The 22,707-nt window shown below is 35.5% G+C and overlaps 1 protein-coding gene across 2 annotated transcripts; it reads left to right on the top strand.

The window, feature by feature from the left end:
* The first annotated feature begins 5,796 nt into the window (after positions 1-5,796).
* On the top strand, positions 5,797-10,434 carry LOC140822329 (uncharacterized). 2 transcript variants are annotated; one of them, XR_012115952.1, is made up of 7 exons: positions 5,797-5,973; positions 6,526-7,744; positions 7,972-8,051; positions 8,247-8,284; positions 8,746-8,857; positions 9,949-10,001; positions 10,119-10,434. XR_012115952.1 is itself a non-coding variant. In XM_073183057.1 (6 exons), exons 2-6 carry the CDS (start codon positions 6,778-6,780, stop codon positions 10,260-10,262), a joined length of 1,356 nt encoding a protein of 451 aa, XP_073039158.1. In that variant the 5' UTR covers positions 5,803-5,973; positions 6,526-6,777; the 3' UTR covers positions 10,263-10,431. The 2 variants fall into 2 exon arrangements, 1 of the variants encoding a protein (XP_073039158.1); XM_073183057.1 differs by lacking the exon at positions 8,247-8,284 and having other exon boundaries at positions 5,803-5,973; positions 10,119-10,431.
* The last annotated feature ends 12,273 nt before the right edge of the window (positions 10,435-22,707 follow it).

The raw sequence follows: 22,707 nt of genomic DNA, 5'->3' as shown, positions 1-22,707 counted from the left end.
ACTACATACACAAGTTTATTGTCTTTCTGCAAGACTCACTCAACTAATATTTGAATATCAGCTCTCTTGTATATGTGTGAGTGATTGTGTGTGAGAAATTTATCCTTTACAGTGTACATCTCAAATGTATCCTCACACAAGGGCTTATGCTCTCAACTAGCTGATATATTCATGCTAACTGCCCATGCTTTGAATCCTCTTCAAAAGCTCTTGTTTGATCTTCAATATGTTGTATTTATAGGCTCCAACAATGATATATACATTAGACACAATAATATTACCGTTTGAAAAGTTTATGTACTGTTTCTGAAGTTGCAACAGTCAAATTCGTCTTGCTGGGCATTTTCCCGACTGGTCAACTCTGGTCAGCTCAACTGATCGTTCAGTTCAACTGGTAGTTCAGTTCAACTGGTCAGCAGCTGGTTCAGTTCAGTTCAGTTCAGTTGGTCAACTGCTGGTTCAGTTCAGCTGGTCTGGTTCAGTTGGTCAGCAGCTGGTTCAGTTCGGTTGGACTAGTTCGGTTTCAGTTGGTGTGCTGAAATGAGCCTAACTGATTTCAGTTTCCGCAGAACTAGTAGCTTCATCGTCATTTATCAGCATCTCAAACTTCGATTTAGACTTTGACTTCTGAAAATAATTTGTAGATCTTTGTCTTATATATCCAACGCATACTGAATCACTTCATTTTGATAATTGAGCTGAGAGATATGACCAAAATACCGCAACTGCTCAAAACCAACCGATTGTTGTTTTCGTGTGATCAGTTCGATAATTCAGCGATCAGTTAGACCATGATAACATCCGATTTATCCCAACTGACGTGCAATATGACTTGTTTCAAATTGAGTTTTCTGATCAGTCAAGTTAGCGGATTGTCATTTGGATCATCTTGTTGAGAGATATCATCAAAACGCCAAAGCTTGCCAGAAATTCAGTTTGTGCATAATTCAGTTTCGGTTTGCTTCTTGTGTTAATAACTTCACACTTGAGTAAATATGTTAGAAACACAATAACAAGTTTTGTTAACATCAAAATCAAGATTGCGAACATGAAATGTTCCAACAACAATTGTACCCAATCTCGTCACTTAATGAAAATCAAGATTGTGTTAACATCAAAATCAAGATTGTGTTAATAACTTCACACTAGAGCCTCAGTGTTGTCCCGGGTCGTAAGGACTAATGATGTACTATCATAACCACGGACCTATCCTCTTGATGAATGATAACCACTTGGAAAATACGAGGGAGGGTAGTTCGGTATAATCATCATATGACTACATATCTTTATGTTTGGACATCTCTAAGTTGCTCCACCATCTTCACCTACCGTTCCTCAATCTTCAACTGCTGATCCTCCGCCATATACTGAAGCTGAATTGTCTCTGACCAATCTAGATGAGGTCATCAAATCAGTTACCTCAGATATTCAGCTGGACGATTATAGATCAGTCGAAGTTGTACTTATAACTGAAGACCCAGCCGAGGAGCTAAATTTTGATCAACCTGAACATCCAGTTCCGTCAGAAGTTGTGACTGAACAGACAATTTTTGACCACACTGTACAGAAAGTCTCTCAAACAGCTGAAGAACCAGTTGTTGAACCAGCTGTAGCATCAGTTGTTTTTCCAACTGGAGAAGCAGTTGTCGAACAATCTGAAGAACCCTCTCTTCCTTATGATCTTCCACCTGTTTCGTCTCCTCCCCAAGACCGTTTCACTGAAGATATTTCAGAGGTAGTTGTGCTTATAACAGAACCAACTGACGGTGCAATAGTTGTATTTAATCAAGAACAAAGGGAACAGATCCTAGAAACTTTTGGAGCCATGTCTCCTAGAATTTCAGATACCGATGCCCTATTTGAATAACTTCAAACCGTTCAGTCGAACCTACTCAGTATGATGAATGCTATCTCTGCAATAAAATCTACTCAGCTTGCACATACCTTGAAGCTTGATTAAAATTATGAATTTACAACAGACAGACTGAATCAGCTTAACAAAAGTATATTTGCTCTTTATATTCAAACTGAAGAACTCAAGAAAGACATATTGTCAACTGAATCACACTTCCAGACTCAAGCCCTAGTCGGCAGGCGATTTGAATTTCTTGAAGAAAAGGTCACTAAAAATTGACCTGCTGCAGGACATTATGATGAATGCAGTATCAGGTATTGCAGCCGATGTCCGCGTCCTAACAAGAAAAGTGGATGTGCTTGACAAAAAGGGGGAAATTATTAAAGAAACAGAAGAAGACAAAGGAAAGAAAAAGAATGTATGAAGATCAACTGACTTCAGTTGAATTGTTGAAGACTTAGAAGATTTTGTGTTCTTTATTCTTTGTACGAATCTGTACATAAGATTAGATACTTATTTTATTCTTTGTACGAATCTGTACATTTGAAAAGTTATTTTATCTACAATGAAATTGAAGACTATTTCAAGATCAGTTGATCAGTTCATACTTTACAAAGTTTTGTTAAACACCAAAAAGAGAAAAATTGTTGGAAACTTAATTTCGGTGGTTTGACAAAATTAGAGATCAAATCTGTTAAACTAACTGATCACGAACACACGAAGTGATAAACTGAATTTATCAGCCGAACTGAATCTACTGACTGAACAGTTGGAAATTGATCAGTTGATATACTCAGTTTTGAAGTTACCCATCGAGTTATCAGCTGATCATTCAGCTGAACACGTCATCAGTTGAAAAGGACATTCAACCGACAATAGTACAAAGCAGACTGTAACTCGTTCAGAAAATACAGTGTACGAATATCAAAAGAATGTTGGCATGGCAATCAACGGATACAAAAGATTCAAATTGTATTTATTATTACCGTTGGAAGAAAGCCTATAAATGAGCAAGAAGAGCAGATGAGACATAGTGCTGAAAAATATGATTCATCCATTCTATGAAGCTTGGTGTTATTCTGCTAAACTTATTACTCTCATTTGATATTCAAAAAGCTCACACTTATTAGAAATATTTGAAGCATTTGAGGCTAATTTTCGAGCTTACTAGCAAAAACCTCAGTATTGCTTATATCAGTTGTGCTAAATCAAATCGAAGAACAGTGAAAATTGTTGTTAACTAAGAGTTTCAGTTTTGGCAGTGTTAAGTCCAAACTGAAGTGGGTCTGTACAAATTTTGTATTGATCAAAGTCTTTTAGTGCATATCATATCCTTGTGATAGAAAGGGTGACGTAGGAGTTATTCAATCTCCGAACATCCATAAATCCTTGGATCATTATTTCAGTCATTTATTATTCTATCTTTCAGTTAGTTTATTTCCACAACTATATTTAGTTAAACTGATTGTCATTGACTGACAAGATTCCTAAGTTTCAGTTTATCACAAAACTGATACTTCATTTGAATAAAGTTAAAAAATTCGTAAGTGTTTATTCAACCTCCCTTTCTAAATAATTTTCAACCTACTAACCAATCCTATCAGAAGTTATCTATATTGATTATTTCAAAATCAAATAATAACTTGACAGATCCGCTTACGAAAGCATTGAATAAAAATCAAATGTACAACTTGTCCAGGGGAGTGAGTCTAAAACCTAAAAAATAGAAATTTTCATAGTAGAAACCTAACATTGTTAATTGGAGATCCCAAATCTTGGTTCAATGAAAACTAAATTATGAAACTTTGAGTGAACTCTCGAGAATTATTCTTAGGACTATGAGTATTGTTGCCTACCAATACAGTGAGTTTAAATATTATATTTGTAATGGTTCCTTCGTTAGTAAAGACGAAGTATGGTAGAATACTCTTAAAAGGAGACCACCTATATAAGTTTGAGGATGGACCGCCTCAATAAAATACTAATGAAGCTAAGAAGTGTTCGATGTCCAAAATGGACACAACCGGAAAAACCAATAAGAAGTTGTAGGAAAGGTAATGTGTGAGTAATATTCTCTGGGTTTACAAAAATTTCCAAGAAGTTCAAAACATCAAGTTTACTTTGTGGCGTAGTAAATCCGAGAGTATCATGCTAAGGAAGGTTCAAAGCTAAAAAGCACCTATCTTGATGCGATAATTTTCCATGTAAACTATATTTTCGACATCATGTGTATTCATGTATTAATTTTATTCGTGTGAGAGATTGTTTGAATTTATAAGCTTAATGAATGGAAATCAAGGAAAACTCGAAACTTTAGCATCGATATTCGAACCCGGACTCACATCACGCAAATGAGCAGCCTGAAAATTTTCCAGGTAGCATGGCTTGGGCTGGGGCCGCTGCTGGATTCCAGGCAGCATGGTTCGTGTTAGGGCATCCATTTTTGGTCGCCCCAGCGCAAGGTGCATTGACTTGATTTTTCAGATAGTGAAGGGCAGGCTAGGGTGGTCAATTTTTTCTGCCCAGCACCGGAAAATGTTTTCACAAACATGTGTTCATATCTCGAGTTTTCAGATATCAGTTGATTCAAATAATGTCTTTGATGATTTCTTCACGTCCTTTGGCCTAAAAGACATCTCATATGATTACGAGACATATCTCTACATGATGAAAACATTAAATACATTATCTAAGATCCATTTAACAGATTGATCATCATATTTTGAAGGCATTTTTTTCCTTAACTGATTTTTCTTCTTCATATTTCTTTATATACAAAAGAAGTACACTTGATTTCTGGTTATTGTTATTGTAAATTACTGTGTTGTATTTGCAAGATGAGTTATTGTATCTTGAGATAATACTGCCATATAACTGAAGCACTAAGGCATGACAAATTCTTCTTTAAGGAAAAATGTTGAATACTTGTCTTTAACTTTAGTTCGCTGCAAAAATCATTTACCATCTTCAGGTTGTTTAAGGTATCAAAAACAACATTTGTTTAAACAAAAAATTAACGATTTCAATTAATTCACTATTTTATCATTTGTTTTAAGGAGTAAAAATATTAAATTGACCATATTAAAGCATATTAAAGTGTGTCGACCACGCATGATTCACTATTCCATCGTCAAATTTAACCTTAGCAAGCATTTGTAAGTGATATCATCTCGAAAAATAAATAAATAAATTCCAGATTGAAGTCCATTTATTTCTCAATTATACGAAATTAGATATCATCTCAAAAATAAATAAATAAATTCCATATTGAAGTCCACTTATTTCCTAGTTAGCCAACATTACGATCCTTTTCGTAAGATATAAATGAATTGAAATGACTCGAAAAATATTTGTTCATATTTGAAATATCGAATGAAAACCACTTAAATATGTTCAAACTTTTTTTGAGACGAACTCGAGTCCAAATTATTTTATTCAACAATTTGCGTCACTCTCAACCTTTAGTTTGACTAATATAATATAATTACATATTCTATAAATATATTTCGAGCCTATTAAATATTTATTTTCGAGCAATAATTTGAATAACTTGCAAAAATTTCCAGAGATTTCAAGATGAAGTCAAACTCTAATTCAAGCCGGATTTTCGAGCTGCATCCGAAATTTGAAATTCTTCATATTTGATTCGATTCGATTCAGTTTGTTTACATCCGCAATTACCACCACAATGATAAGCTTTTCCAAGAAACCAAATAATTTTCGAAGCCATGGTTGATTAATCATTTTATATGCTAAAATGTCCCAAAATATCGTTCTTAATACATTTTGGCATACATAATCAACAATGAGGTCCTTTTGATAAAGTATAATTAGAATTTGACTTAATCACATTATTATTATTATTTGTTTTCGTGGGCCTGGGCCTGGGCCTGGGCCTGGGCTTGGGTTTGTTGCCCAAATCTCAGATGAATAAAACCCTTCGACCCTTTAGCGCCGTTGAACAGAGAAGGAAACCTTGCTACTCAAAAGCTCCAATATTTGTTGCTCTTCAAGATCTTATATGTGATTGTGTTGTAACACGAACGTAAAAATTAAGATCGGCGAATGTAGATTTCCTTGGAGAAATCAAGCCTTTCAGATTTCATGCGTAGCTTAAGGTACGGTTTAAGCCTTAATTTTGTTGTGGGTGTTAGATCAGATTTTAATCAAGTTTTATAGCTGGTATTCCAATGCTATGTTCGAAAATCATTTTAATTTGGTGGTTTGCTATTCACACTGTCCATGTTATAAGGTTATGGTTTCTTTGTTTTGTATGAATCTTGCTAGTAAATAAGTCTTATAGCTGGGTTCATTGTAATCGATTAATGAGTTTAGTGGGTAGCATTAAAAATCCATTTTCAATTTCATGTCATCAAATATGGATTCAATCTACTGCTATGAATTTCGTTTTATTAATCAGTGAATGCTGTTGTATGTGTGTGTGTACGGCGACCTATTAAACCTTGTTGCAGTTACAGGGTTCGGAGGTTTTTTTTTTCTTTTATAATCAGAATGCTTTTGTTTAGTACAAACATTTTGTACTTGGGATTTTTAAAAACAATAAATTTTTCGTGATTATACTGTTTCTTTTTATGAACGGATTTGAATGCGAAATAGGTTTTCTCTCAGTTTAAAAAAAAATTAGATCAAATTTATTTTTTTCATTTTAGGCGATGCTGATGCTGATGCTTTGCTCGACTTCAAGAGAAGATAAATGTGGGTTTAAAAGTTTCTTTCCGAGTTGCAACTCTTTGCTATTGAGCTTCAGTTGTATTGAAATAGAGATAGTGCTACTGGAGGCGCATTTGGTATCCATGCTTTCTCCCTGTGGTGTCATGTATACATGATTCGGGAATCCAAAACCTTAACCACGAAAATAGTGTTGTGTTTCCTTAAACCTTGAGCAGGCTCTGCCACGGTCCATGGCTGCGATAACCAGACGCTTCATATGGCTTCACCGTGATGCCGGTCCACGCAGCTACCACCTTTACCCCATCCACCACCACTTCTCCACATTCTCTGACCCTTCTCCCGATTCTCCGGGACCAGAAACCGACCCCGAACGTCAATCCACATCATCCTCGTACTTCAACGACGTAAAAGCCAGTCTTCGAAGAGAATCCCCACCATATATGCGACCCCAAATGCAACGTAAACCCTTTTCCTTTTCAAATTCTACACCCCTGCAGTCTCCCCCTTCTAAAATCACTTCCTTACAAGAAATTAATAAAAATCTCTCCGAGTTCCGCCGCCGTTCTGCTGTCCCACCTCCATCTTCCTCTGATCAACCTCCCTCACTCCAAGAGCTCTACATAAAAAACATAAATTCACAAACTGACGGTTCTAATTCAACCACTGCATCTAAATACCTGTCCACCGCCGCAGGTGGCAAGGTCTCGTTTGACACTATTCGCGACAGCTTGCGTCAGTTGCGGGCCACGAACATGTCTCAGAGACATCAAAATGATTCTACTGGGAAGCCCATGGATCCAATGTCACTTGCAAGGTTCAAAGAAAGCTTGAAGTTGAAACCCGGGGAAATGAATGTGCCTCAATTGATCATTGGAGGCAGTGATAGGTTACCTGCATCATTAATTGGGAAGGATAAAAAGGACGTTGGTGGTAAAGATAATGAGGCTTCTAGTGCAGGGAGATTGAAATTTTTCAGGCCATACAGTTTTGAGGAGATGGGTAAGAAGCTCGTAAGTTTGAGGCCGGAAAAGAAGGGGAAGTGGTTTTCTTTGCAGGAGTTAAATGATAGGCTTGATAGAATGAGGGTGCTTGAGGAAAAGGAGATTGAAGCAAGGGGTTCGTCATTCCTTTACAGAGAATTGAGGGAAAGCCTTGTGACTATTAATTCGAAGTCCGAGGGGCTGGCCAAGAGAGATAGTAAGTGTTTTTTATCGATTTTCTTTCCGGGATTTCTTGCGAGGAGTTGAAGTTGTTCTAATAGCAGTTCTCAAGGGAGTAAATTTCAAAATACTACTCATTTTTTAAAAAATTCATGTTTCCTAAAAGGAAATAAGTTAACTCTCCCTGAACTTGTTAGCAGCGGCCAAATTTACTCTGCGAATGTGTCTGTTTAAAATCTGATGTTTGCTGATTAACTCCTACAGTGCATAAACAATATGTTTTAAGCCTTGGTGGAACCCCAAGCTTTATGTTGGAACCTCCAAAGGATCATCTAGTGGAAAAGGCGAGTGCTTTATTTCTTGGTTACATCTTTTCTTTTTCAGTTTAAACTTTTCTTTTGGCATTGTTAGAACCATCAATGCACTTGATCATATTAACATATTTTCTGTACACGTTGTGCCTCACATATATAAGTTTACTCTGGTTAAACTATTTGCATGTATTCTGGTGTGAACTGGAACCATGTCGTGCTCATCAGATCAGGATTGGTTCTTGGAAGCTGAAATATTTATCTTGGTAATTTGAAATCAAATCTTAAGAATTTCTTTCTGTGCCTCCGCAAACCATCTGCTGACTGAATTATCTGTGAACCAATTTTATCTTGCATACAAGTTATCATCGTATTCTTTTCATGTTGTTGATACGTTAAAACATATGCTGAAGGACTATGAATCGTGACTTGGATTATGTTTGGTATTATCCATTTATTGGGTTCAAGAATGAATTTTTTGTTATGTGCATTGGCTGTACTGCGAATGGTTCTTGTCCCATTTTTTGAAAACAAATTTTGTTTCTAGTTCATTGGTTGTACCGAGTATTTGGTGACGTGTTATATATTTAAGAATAATTTTGGGCAACAATAGAACACAAATATTTGACTCTGTTAAACAAAATAATTTAGGGTATGATTACCTTTTCTGTCTGTTAATGTCGTAACAGGACAAATTTTGTAATCATATTCTTCTTGCGCTATACAGTATTTTCATCCTGACCATATGTCATCTGCTGACAAATTGAAGTTGGAGCTTCAAAAGGTAAGAGATGAATATAAAATGTCGGAATCAGATTGTGGATCTGCTCGTGTTCAAGGTAAACTCTTTTATACTCACTCTTTTTAAATTTGAGATGAGATGATAATACCAAAAATTATAGTTGCTTTTAGTACGTGACAATTTCTTATATGGATTAAAGTCTTAAATTTTGTGAAAATTTCTCTTGTTATGGAATCAGAACAAGCTAGACATAAGTCACAAATCATTTCCAAATGATGGTCACTCACATATAATGTACGTTGGTCACACCGGTTTCCTTTCTCCTGTTGTGCGCTGTAGCATAATATTAACCGTTCCTCTCTTTTTTTTTCTTCTTTTGTTCATGAAAATTCTCTTTGGGCATTTTAGTTAATTTTCACTTGGTATCACTATTACGCCTTTTGTTTTCCTAAATATGTTTTTTTTTCTTGGCAAAAGAAAGTAAAGAAATAAAATTTTTCTGGACTGGTAGGGCGGTTTTGGTGTCGGGGGGTGTTGGACATTCAAAGTTCTGTATAAAAAGGCTCCATCATTGTTTGATTATTATGCTCCTTGATAAAATTTCTCTGTACTTTTCAGAAATTTGGACTTAAATTTAAATAAAGAAATGTGTTGGATGCAATGTTTGAGACAATGATTTTTCTCGAGATATTACGGGGGACTCAAGTGATAACAAATTAAAGTCTGCTTGCAACTTTTGAGAGCCACTTCTGGCTAGGCAGTCGTAGCTTTGTCTTTCTCATTAATGTAATTTGAGAAATTCTGGGCTTTATTTTCTTATAGTCGCTGGAAAACGACACATATGCAATGTAAGGATCAGACTTAGGTGGTATTGAGGTGGTCTTGTAGAAGAAAGGTGTTTCCTGCATCTATGGCAGCAAATGCCTAAAGCGTGCTACAAGAATAGGAAATGATGTTTAAAGGAAGCTTCGATCCTAGAATTAGCTAGGACTTCCGTTTGTTTCCCATGGAAGTAGAAACTTGTGGCACAACCTTTTTTCAATGAAATTGATGAACCACACGTGGCCACCAACCCAAAAGCAATTTTTTCCACTCTAATTAGCATGCGCTTATTTGTGTTAATGGTTGCGTTCACGCATGTTATTTTTTGGCAAAAACACTTCTGATACTATGATTTTTTTGGAATAGTTGCTCAGCTCACCACGAAGATCAAGCATCTGTCAACCCTTTTGCACAAGAAGGTTAGTTTCTTGGACAAAGCTTATCTTTTCTTTTGTACCGAAGATCCTATTTTAAAGTTATGTAGTCGTCATATGGTCACGTTAATTCACCTGCGTTGTACCACCCTAATGTTGTAGGATAAGCATTCCCGAAAGGGACTTCAAGAAATGGTTCAGAGGAGGAAAAAGTTATTGAGGTATCTCCGAAGAACCGACTGGGATTCTTACACTCTTGTTCTCTCTAAGCTTGGCCTCCGCGACAATCCAGATTTAAAGGCTTAAATTTTCATCGAAATGAAAAATTAATTCTCTTCGTGGCTGGCTGCTATAAATTGTTTCCAGGACCCTCTTTTCTTCATTTAGGGAAATCACAGTGATACTTTTTCTTTGTGATTCCATTTACGGCTAAAGCCTTTTTTTTGGATATCAAATAGTTTAATTGGTTAACAAGTCATAATTTTGAATTTACACTGTTTTAATTACAGATAATCAAATTCTGCTTTGGTAAATCACCTCAAGTATCTTAATACAATTATCTATTTTTTTTAAAGTGATTCTTCCTTTTTAAAATGATTCTAATTTAATTCATTAACTTTTCCCATAAAATATGTCATTTAATGCAAAATCCCAAAAAGCATTCCAATTTTTATTTATGAAAATACTGGTACAAAATTAAAATTTTGAAAACTTGAAAACAAGATCTAAATGTATTTTCATACCCTACTTCTATTTAAAAGTCGTCCCATTAAAATATTTGTTATGTTTAGTTTTATTTCCAGAAATATCTAAAAGTTTCATTAATGAAAATTGAGTATTTCATCTTATTTTTAATCTCTCATCCAAGGCTCTAAAGATGCATTATATACTAATTTCAAGTCTTGGTACTAAATTAATATTTTTTAAATAGTTTTTTCTCTCAATCCAAAACACATATATATGCCACAACTCACAAAGATTCTATATTTTTAAATGTCCAAATTTACTCACAGGGATTAAAAATAGAGTATAGTTTAATAGTTATATCATTAAGTTATATAAATCTAATTGAATTAAAAATTTAGCCCACATGTATTTTTGATGTAACTCATTCATATTTGTCACGGATAAATATGATATATGATTTACTGCTTCATTTGACGACATTTTCTTGTTTTTTATTTATTTTGCAGAATTTAGTCATGTTAATTACTTTGATATTATTTTTGTAATTTTCAATATTCAAAGTTATAGCTATAAGGTGTGAAAAGCGAAGATGATACTTCAACGGAGTTTAATGTACACTGACGTAGCGTTTGGTAGCAAGGATTAAGTGGGATAGGTGCTTTTTATCGATGCTAATCCAGTGTTTGGTAGAAAGTTAATTAAACCCACTTTATCCCCTATGCGCTGGATTGTGTTGTACAAGGGTGGATAAATTAAACTCACGCCAAGGGCTTGTATTAATAGTCCTTCAATTTATCCAGCATGTATTTTCCTATTATACCCCTTTGACTCCAGATAAACCCCACAGACTGACAACGACGAAGGAATACGCGGAAGAAAAGATTAGCGACGGTTTGTAAAAATCCGTCGCCAATAGCGACGGTGTACATAAATCGTCGCAAATAGAGACAGTTTTTCAGAATCCGTCGCAGAATGGCGACGGTTTCTGAAAAACCGTCGCAATTAGCGACGGTTTTTCAGAATCCGTCGGTAATTTTCCGGTTTCCAACCATTTCCGCCGACTGCCGGCCGCCGCCACTGTCGCCGTTGCGAAGGAGAAGGGCAATTTCGTCTTTCCATCAAAAAATTCAAAATTATCCTACACTTAAAAATCTTACCAAACATAATATTATTTTACACCATATATTACAATCCTACCACAATCATTTTCTTTATCATTTACGTACTAATCATTAGTTTATCTTATCCTTCCAAACAAACGCAGCCTGATTATACTATTAGAGAATATGAACCATCTGTCATTAATAAAATCAATCATTAATGCGATGATTTTTATGAAAAGTGAGAGATATTTAATAGTTTCTCATGTGGTTTCAGTAAGATAAATATTTATGTTGGGGTTAGAGGTTTAATGAAATAATATGACAGCGTTTATATAATCACGAGAACCTTAATTATACAGTTTTTTTTAAAATCTCATTTAAAGTCTCAATTTAAAACTATTGAGATTGAGAAGTTGAGATATTTCTAGTTCAAAATATTTTAAACACTCTCACTCACCATTATCACACATTGTTGGATTAAGAATTTGATATATTTTTGTGGTTAATAAATAATATCAAGGCAAAACCGATTTAAGAGAAACTGATACAGTTAAACAAAACTTATACGCTTTTAAACTGAATAAATAAGTCTAAATGATTTCAGTTCTATTAGAGTAGGTGTCTGTCGAGCGAAGTGGTTCTTGAATATACAAATAGTAAAAAGAATATGAGATGCTCATATGACGAGTATCATGAATTCATATTTGGAATACTGTATATTCTAAACAGTTCCCAGTCGATTCAGCCGCCGTTAAGAAAGTTAAAGACCGCTCGAGTTTGAGACTAGTATTTGCGGTGTGAGTACCATGTTTTATTGGTAGAGGACATTGTGATGTCCGAGCATTCAGATAGGTGCTCCTTGTAGAGTGCACTGAACAACCCTCCATAAAGGACTTTCCAAGTTGTTCTCACTTATCGAGTGTAAACGTCCTACTTTGTGGTTGTACACCATTAGTCCTTATGATCCGAGACAACATTGAGACTCTATGTGCTAGCATTGCACTTTGACTTGTTTACCGACTCATATGAGGTCATCATGTGGTAAGGTTGGGTGTTTTGTCGAAATATATAAGAGTCAATGCATTGTAGTCGGATATTCACCGTTTACCTTCAGATATGGATATACTATCTGATCTCATTTGTATGTAGTTTTAAATCTCTGATCAGAGTGTTGGTGGTAATTAAGAAATGGGTTTCTCAGATTACACAATTGATGCAACTACGACATAACACATAATACGATTCTTTGGCAACTCTCCATATACCAATAGATGTCGAATCGGTCGGATATATGAGATGAATTACGGGTGTCAATTCGGGTGTGTTGGATGAGTTGGGTCGGGTTGAGCAACAATACTATTCAAAAATTGCTCAACCCGAACCCAACCCGAGAACTCTCAACACGAATCTGAACCCGAATCAACTCGATCAACCCGATAAACCCGTATAACCTGATTTTCAATTTTTTATTTAAAAAATAAATAAAATTAAAAAAAAAATAATACTAATATTTTAATTTAAACACATAATAAAAAAATCTCTCTCATATATATAATGTAAATTTGAAAATCTAATTGTAAAAAATAAAGCATATTTACTAAATCAAATAAAAAATTGTTTAAAAAATAAAATAAATAATAAATTATGGAAATTTATGATATAAATATACAATATATATTTTTTCAGTCATACAATATAAAAATATAGGAAATATTTATTAATTATATATTTTTTAAAAAAATTAAAATTTTTTTCGGTCAACCCGATCTGACCCGAACCCGAAAATCCCAAACCCAAACTTGATTTTTTTCCGGGTTGAACGGTTTCGGGTTGGTGGGTCGTGTCTGATTTTGACACCATAAGATAAATGAACCGTACTGTACGCTAACCATAATGAAATGGTTCTTGCAGGCACTATCATTTGATACCTAGGGAATCATGTAAGCGATGTTGCTAGGCGTTTAATATGAATGGTTGGGTACTATCAACTTGAGTTATGACGTTCTTATTATCAAGAAGTTGATAAATAAGAATGGAGCAACTAGGGTATGCTCATATAAGGACATGTTTAGTCATGAACCACATTGAGATGTAAACCTAGTGCTAGTTGTAAAATATAACCATTGAGGGTCACACAAGTGCTAACTTTTTAGATCCCGTTGAGAAGAAAAATAGTTCAATGTGTTGAAGGTCTTATAAAGGAGTTTATAAGCGCAAAGAAAAATAAAAGTATGACTTCTGTTAGAGGAATATGGGGAATGTAACCTTTAATTTGTAGAAGTACTCTTAAATTAAAAGTTGACCCAAATAAATAATGTATTTAGAAATTGTGATTTTCATAACATTGTTATGGAATTAATTAAATTAATTAAACAATAGTGGACCTAATAGAGTCCAAATAATTAAATTAATTCAAATGTTGAATTAATTAAATACCATTGGGTCTTGTAGAACCCAAATGGAAATTATGTTGAAAAATTATTTAACTAGTGACCTTGAATGAGTTCAAAAGAGATTTAGTTAGTTGATTGATCTCAAATGTGTTTGGGATAGTCAAATATTAGTCCATGGGCCTTGTGCATTTTTTTTGGACCTAAACACATGCATGGGGAGGTGAAGAATTGAGAGACAACTTTTTCAATAAACAAGGCATATTTCTCACATGCACTTTAACTTTTTCAAGCATCAAGAAAATTTTTTCCCCATCTTTCCTCTCCCCTCATGGCCGAAACATTGCTCCATTTTTCTTCCAAATTATGCTTCTTCATTTTGACGATGATAGCATAAACTTCTCAATAAAAAATACTCCACTTTTTCTAATGCAAGAGTAGAGTGGATCTTTGAATCTAGTGGTGGACCTAATTTGAAGGAAAAAATACATTTGAGCAAGGTGTGCTCTAGGAAGCTTGTAGATTGGGTCAACCTTCAGGAGCTAAGTTGTTTATAACTTAATTGAAGCCAATCATCAATCCTTGTGATTGATAGGTAAAACTCTAAACACACTATGTATGATTTCGTGTTTTATTTTTTGTATTTGTTACACACTAGTGAGGGGTGCTTTGTTTTTGCTATTGTAAACTATTTTAAAACTTCTGTTGCGCATTCCGGGCACCCGTAATCGATCCCCTTTCAAGTGGTATCAAGAGCTTATGTCAATTTTTATGTAGGAAATATATGATATTATATTGAGAACTTATTTCTAACCGCATAAGAAATCGACACAACGAATCGATGGCCAGTTTTTTGGGGTGTTTCGGCGCATGGTTGCTGCCCATTTCGGGCAGCTAGGGCAACCCATTTCGGATAGCAAGGGAGGCTGCCCGAAACACCCAAAAAAAAAATTTGTGTTGGCCAGAATCAGGTGACAGAGCTCCGGCAACGATGATGATGGCTTCCAAAAATGTTTTGGGATATCAAAATATAATGGGTCCTAAGTTTGTTGGACCATTAGGATGATTGATATATCGTGAAATTTAAATGAGCCAAAAACGTTTTGGTGAAAAATGTCTTTTTTGGGTCCTTAAGTTTAAATCTACAAAATGTGTATATTTTCTCATAAAATAAATAAATGAAGTAGGGCTTTAATTATTTATTGTAAATTGTGATTTACAAGAAATTCGATTATAAATAAATTAATTAAAAATTAAACAAAGAAGTTTGTTTACTTTGTTGATTTAATTTATAATCGTGGCGGTTAGTGATTGAATCAAGATATATAATATTGGATCAATTGATTATTGTGATAATTAATTGATGGTGTATGATACATGATATTATGCATGAAGGATGTTCAAAAGCCCAAGCCCAAATTTCTAGGTGTATGCTAGGAAATTTTATGTTGAATGGTTGTAATAATTATCAATTATAAGTGGACTTGGTTTATAGCCTGTTCCCACCCCATGAGATGTATCTCTATTTGCCATGGATATTTAATTGTAAATATTAGTATAGTGGAAGATCAAAATTGGGAGATGGTGGGCCTCGAAGATTATGAAGAACCAAGGCATGTAAATATTGGAAGATTATGTAATTATGCATTTGCATCCCATGCATTCCTCAGGATTGGACCTATGCCCGTGTTTGGCTCACACGAGCCATTAGTATTGGGGCGATTGATCATCCTGGTTGGTTTACCGTTTATAATATATGCATGATATATAATAAATAATGAGTATGTGCGTTATTATTATTTTAATAACTAAGTTGCATGAATCCGGCAAACATACGATCAAACATGACAAGCTTTTAAATAAAATTAATGATGAGACCTTTTCAAAATTACAAAACTCTCGTTTTGAATAAGATTCAAAATTAATATCAAGCCCGAAAAGAGGAATTATAAAGGTGTTTGTAATTTTCATGTCTTTCATCGACAACGGGTGCATGATGAACGCTACCCGTGCTCAGTGATCGGCTCATATTATTGGGAGAGCCCTGGACACCGAAAAGCTGTTACATCCATTTACATGGTGATGTGAACTACATGGAACTCCCATGATTTCGGCTCATATTATTGAGGGAAATCATGGCGATCATCCATTAAGGTTGACACGTAAAGACGAACGACGTCATAATCAAACGTGAGACAAAAGTTTACATAGAAGGTTGTATGAAGATGCAATTGGAAACTACCTTTTAGGAATTATGATTGGTTGATATTATTCGGGATCATAATTTGCTAATTGGACCTTACGGTACTAAGGAAAGGAGTTTCCCGTTTTCACTAGAGGATAGTGAAAAATGTCAAAAACAGTGCGAGTGAAAATCTATGAAGTAAAAGTCCATTCTTTATATATTATAAATATTTAGAAATAATCATTAATATTTATATGTTCTTTTTCAGTAAAAATGCGACAATGTCTTCAATTCGTAACCTGTTATCTACTATACTCGACAAACATATTTTGACTGGACCTAATTACCTCAATTGGCTAAGAAACTTGAAAATAGTCTTGAATTTGGAAAGGATAGCATATACACTCACTGAGTCGCCCCCTGTTGAGGCTCCGACTAGCTGCACTCCTGAGGAATTGCAGACTTACAAGGATTGGTGTGACCATGACTTGCGAGACAAGTGTTATATGCAGGCTTATATGAGCTGCAAAAATGTTTTTAGGATGCAAAGATTGCTGCTGACATTCATATGCATCTCAAAGAGCACTTTGGTGAGCAAACATGACCTCTTAGGCATGTTACCGTCAAGTAGCTAATCATTTTACGCATGCGAGATGGGGCTTCGGTCCATGAGCACGACCTAAAGATGATTGGGCTTGTGGACAAGCTCGTTTGCATGGATCTTACGTTGCCATCAGAGTTGACCACTGACGTGTTGATCTTGTCATTACGTAGCTCATTTGATCTTTTTGTGGTGAATTTCAACATGAACAAGCTAGAGTTGGCCCTTGAGGAGTTGGTGAATATGCTTGTTACATTTGAGTCTACCATCAATTAAGAGAAGTCGGTTCTTTATTTGGGTTCTTAATCTGGTACAAAGACTGGTCCACATGGAAAAGAGAAAAAAGCGTTCTTTTCAACGTCCCAAGAAGAACGTTCCCTTGAAGAAGCAATATCTGAGTCTCGTTGTGGCAGCCATACCAGTTAAGGCTAACAAGATTATTGATATCTGTCATCACTGCAAGAAGCCTGGACATAGGAGGCGTAACTGCAGAAAATATCTTGCTCAGAAATGTTCTGGAAATGGTATGTTCTACATTGAAGTAAACATTTCAATTAACTCTACTTCTTGGGGTATTAGATATCGGTTGTGGCTCACATCTCTGTAATGATTTGCAGGTGATGGGAAGAAGTAGAAGACTTAGGGAATGTGAGATCTTCTTGAGGATGGAAACTGGAGTAAGAGTTGCTACCAAGGCCGTATGAGATGTTTACTTATTGTTGAACAATGATTTTAAGTTAATTTTCAGATATGTTTTGTTTGTACCTGATTTGGTGAAAAATATTGTTTTCATTCTGTGCTTGATAAAGATGGAAATTCTTATTTATTTAGCAAAGGTGTTTGCAACATTTACAAGAATGAATGTTTGATTGGTACGGGAGAACTTGAAAACAATATCTATAACTTAAAATTGAAAGATATTCCACTAAACAATGTCCAAGAAATAACAACAAAAAAGTGAAAACAAGATATTCTATTCAGCACAATTATGGAATGCTCGATTAAGACATATTTCTCTAAGAAGGATGAACACGCTAGTGGGAGTAGGCATGTTTGATATGTCTGCTATTAATTCTTTCACAAATTGTGAATCCTGTCTAAAAGGAAAGATGAACAAAATTCCCTTTAAGGGCCACGTGGAGCGAGCCAAAGGATTATTAGAATTGATCCATACTGATGTGTGCGGTCCACTTAGCATCACCAGTAAGCATGGACATGCCTACTTCATCACCTTTACCGATGATGTTTCGAGGTATGGATATATGTATTTGATGAAATACAAATATGAAGCCTTTCAAAGGTTCAAGGAATTCAAATGAAGTAGAGAAACAGTTGGGACGAAGTATCAAGTCACTTTGATCGGATCGAGGTGGTGAGTACTTGAGTGCCGAGTTCCAAGAGTATCTTAGGGAGAATGAGATTCTCTCGCAGTGGACTCTGCCTACTACACCGTAGTTGAATGGTATTTTATAGCGTCGTAACGGACTTTTATGGACATGGTTCAATCTATGATGAGGTTCACAGAATTGCCGCCATCCTTTTGGGGATATACGCTTGAGACAACGGAACTGTCGTTGACCAATGTCCATTCAAAAGCAGTTGATAATACACCATATGAAATATGGACGGGTAAGCCTCCCAAATATTCTTATCGTAGAATCTGGGGATGTCCTGCTTATGTGAAGCAGGTAGTGAGAGATTAATTTGATAGTCGATCCATTTTATATTACTTTGTTGGATATCCAAGAAATTCAGTTGGATATTATTTCTATCATCCCCAAGAAACAAAGGTGTTCGTTTCTAGGAATGCAACCTTTTTGGAAAAGAAATTTCTAATGGATAGAAAAAGGGAGATGATAGAACTTGAAGAGGTCCGAGAGATACCCACGATTGTAGAACCCATACCCGAAGAGACAATAAAAGAGATACAAGCTCCTAGAAAATCCGAGAGAGTCTCGAGACCACCTATGAGGTATGGACTTCTTGAAGAGATCCATGATAAGCCTAACCATGGATGTGATCCAATGTCCTTCAAGGAAGTGTTATCTGATGCCGATTCATCCAAGTGGTTTGAAGCTATGGAATATGAGATGAATTCCATGCATTTGAACCAAGTGTTGAATCTTGTGGATCTACCCGAGGGTACAGTTCCCATAGGGTGTAAATGGATTTACAAGAGGAAACTTGGGACGGATGGGAAGGTATTGACCTTCAAGGCGCGATTAGAAGCAAAAGGCTATACTCAAAGACAAGGAGTTGACTATGAAGAAAACTTTTCTCCAGTTGCAATGTTCAAATCTATAAGGATATTGCTAGTCATAGCTGCATTGTTTGACTATAAGATATGAAAGATGGATGTAAAGACAACCTTTATTAATGGGGATATTAAGGAAGAGATTTACAAGTCTCAACCTGAGGGTTTACATCTATCAGAAGTGAGCATATGGTATGCAAACTTCAGAGAACTATTTATGGTCTAAAGCAGACATCTAGGAGTTGGAACCTCAGACTTGATGGTAAAATCAAAGAGTTTGGTTTTACTAAAAATCTTGAGAAACCCTGTGTGTATAAGAAGGCCAGTGAGAGTGCTGTGACATTCCTGATACTTTATGTTGATGACATTCTACTCATTGGGAATGATGTAGGGATGTTGCAATCAACTAAATTATGGTTAGTAAGTAAGTTCTCGATGCAGGTTTTTGGTGAAGTATCTTTTGTACTAGGTATACAGATCTATATATATAGATTAAGAAGATTTCTTGGTCTCACCCAGTCCACATACATTGATACCATCGTTAAGCGGTTCTTGATGTATGAGTCAAAGAGAGAACATCTACCAATGTGTCATGGCGTGTCCCTATCCAAGTCTATGTCTCCCAAGACTGATGCAGAGATAGCGGTGATGACAAGCATTTCGTATGCATATGCAATTGGTAGTATCATGTATGGGATGATATCTACACGTCTTGACGTGAATTTTGCACTAAGTGTTGTAAATAAATATCAATCGAACCCTGGTCTTCCACACTGGAAAGCTGTGAAAGACATTCTCAAGTATTTGAGAAGGACCAATAATTTGTTCTTGGTCTATAGGGTGGATAACTGACATTGGAGGGCTATACCGACTCTTGCTTCCAAAGCGATATCTATGATTCAAAGTCAACCTCTGGGTTCATATTCATGCTCAATAGTGCTGCTGTCTCTTAAAAGAGTTCCAAGCAAGACAGTACTGTGGGATTCCACCACTGAGGCCGAATACGTTGCTACATCAGCTGCAATAAATGAGTCTGTTTTGTTAAGGAATTTTGTCTAAGAGTTGGGCGTAATTCCTAATGGAGTTGCTCCAGTCCCGGTGTTTTGTGACAACACAGGAGCCATTGCTCAGGAGAAGGAGCCAAGGTCTCATCAGAAATCCAAACATGTATTAAAAAAGTACCACATCATCCGAGAGATTGTGGAAAGAGGAGAAGTGTCGATTGACAGAGTCGGCTCCATAGATAATTTTGCTGATCCACTATATAATCCTTTACCTGGACCATTATTCTAGAAGCATTGCGAATCGATGGGTTTGAAGCATATAGGTAGTTGGCTCTACTGCAAGTGCGAGATTGTTAGAGTAAGTGTCCGTCGAGCCTAGTGTTAGCTGAGTGTTACATTGAAACTCTATGTATAAACAATCTTTATTTTAATAATATTTGAAACTATTGTTTTGGCACATATTTATCTGTATACCAATGCTTGTTGCATAGATTAAGTCCTTGAACATACAAATAGTAGAAGAATATGAGATGATCATATGATGAGTATCATGAAACTCATATTTGGAATACTGTATATTCTAAACAGTTCTTAGTCGATTCAGCCGCCATTGAGAAGGATAAGGCCGCTCGAGTTTGAGACTAGTATCTGCGATGTGAGTACCATATTTCATTGGTAGGGACATTGTGTTGTTCGAGCATGCAGATAGGTACTCCTTGTAGAGTGCACTGAACAACCCTCCATAAAGGACTTTCCAAGTGGTTCTCACTTATCGAGTGGAAATGTCCTAGTTTGTTGTTTTACACCATTAGTCCTTATGATCCGACACAACATTGTGACTCTATATGCTAGAATTGCACTTTGAATTATGTCATCCGGTGGCAAGGTTGAGTGTTTTGTTGAAACATATAGGAGTCGATGAATTGTAGTTGAGGAATCACCGCTTACCTTCGGGTATGGATATCCTATGTGAACTCATGTGTATGTAGTTTTCAATCTCTGATTAGAGTATTGGTGGTAATTAAGAAAGTGATTTTCTTATATTAGTCAATCGATGCAGCTACGTCATGACACATAATATCGATTCTTTGGCAACTCTCGATATACTAATAGATGTCGAATCGGTCAGGATATATGAAAAGAATAGACTGTACTGTACGCTAACCATAATGGAATGGTTCTTACATGCACTATCATCTGATACCTAGGAAATCATGTAAGAGATGATACTAGGCGTTTAACATGATTGGTTGGGTACTATCAGACTTGAGTTCTGACGTTCTTATTATCAAGCAGTTGATAAATAAGAATAGATCAACTGAGGTATGCTCATATAAGGACATGTTTAGTCCTGAATCACATTGAGATGTGAACCCACTGCTAGTTGTATCATTGAACCATTGAGGATCACACAAGTGCTAACTTTCTAGATCCTGTTGAGAAGAAAAATAGTTCAATGTGTTGAATGACTTATAAAGAAGTTTATAAGCGCAAAGAAAAATAGAAGTATGACTTCTATAAGATGATTATGGGGAATGTAACTGATCGAGCAAAACTTGCACTGTTGAATCTTCAATAAAAATATGTTTTATATGCTCAAAATTAATCGCAAGTGCACGATATCAAGTAATAGTACAGTGTACCGGAGTACGAGTATCGTTCCACTGAAAACTGTATTTAGTAATTATTATTTCCAGTTATTAGATCTCTAGCACGAAAAGTGATTGAGTGTTTTATTACCACTAAATCAAATAAACATGCAAACAAAAATTATTCAAATCAAGTAATAAAATATAATGTCTAAAATGGTTGAGTAAAATTCAATAAGAAATGAATTGTTGGGAATACGGTTCACCTACCCCTCGTTGAATAATTAATTATTCGATAATGATTGTATGCTTCCGATAGGATTTCCTATTCAATTGAACACACTCTCTCGAGATATGCCAAACTAATTCAACTCAATGAAGTAATTAAATGTCTTTAATTATTTATCAAGAGTGACACATTTCGATCTATGAAATCCCCTAGTTTTCGCCCTACCGGACTATGACTATCAGCGCGTATCCAATTTCATATGTCTATGTAAATATTGATCCGCGGATCATACTACTCGTTCCTATCACAAGTTATTCTCTCGAACTCACTCACAATATAAAAAACGTTGTTAAAGTTAGCTATGTTCTAACACACGATAAAACAACAGTATAATCAAGAACGAATCAGAAATAGATATGTAAATTAATTATATCAAAGTTTGGGGTAGGATCCCCTTAAATCCCAACAAATTTGTAGAGTTTAGCTACTAAAATTCATAGCGAAAATAAACAAAACTAAATTCAAATGATAAAAACTAAATAAGAAAAACTAGGAGTTGACGAAAAACACGAAGAACGACGCTCGGAAAACTTCAAATCTTCAATCCCAAGCGCAAGATGCTCTCCAAAGCTTGCGGCGGCTGAAGAATCAAGTCTGAATGTCCCCAAAAAGTCGTCCCATCCCTTCCATATCAGCCACACCTCCAAAA

The sequence above is a fragment of the Primulina eburnea genome, unplaced genomic scaffold (assembly GCF_022965805.1).
Source record: "Primulina eburnea isolate SZY01 unplaced genomic scaffold, ASM2296580v1 ctg800_ERROPOS100000, whole genome shotgun sequence".
NCBI lineage: Eukaryota > Viridiplantae > Streptophyta > Magnoliopsida > Lamiales > Gesneriaceae > Primulina > Primulina eburnea.
This window is presented reverse-complemented; position numbering and strand designations above follow the sequence as displayed.

Excerpts from the sequence above, each read along its gene's own strand:
- LOC140822329 (XM_073183057.1), top strand. The coding sequence starts at position 6,778 with ATGGCTGCGATAACCAGACGCTTCATATGGCTTCACCGTGATGCCGGT. Across the intron at positions 7,745-7,971 it reads GGGGCTGGCCAAGAGAGATA|TGCATAAACAATATGTTTTA; the intron begins GTAAGTGTTTTT and ends TAACTCCTACAG. Across the intron at positions 10,002-10,118 it reads CAACCCTTTTGCACAAGAAG|GATAAGCATTCCCGAAAGGG; the intron begins GTTAGTTTCTTG and ends CTAATGTTGTAG.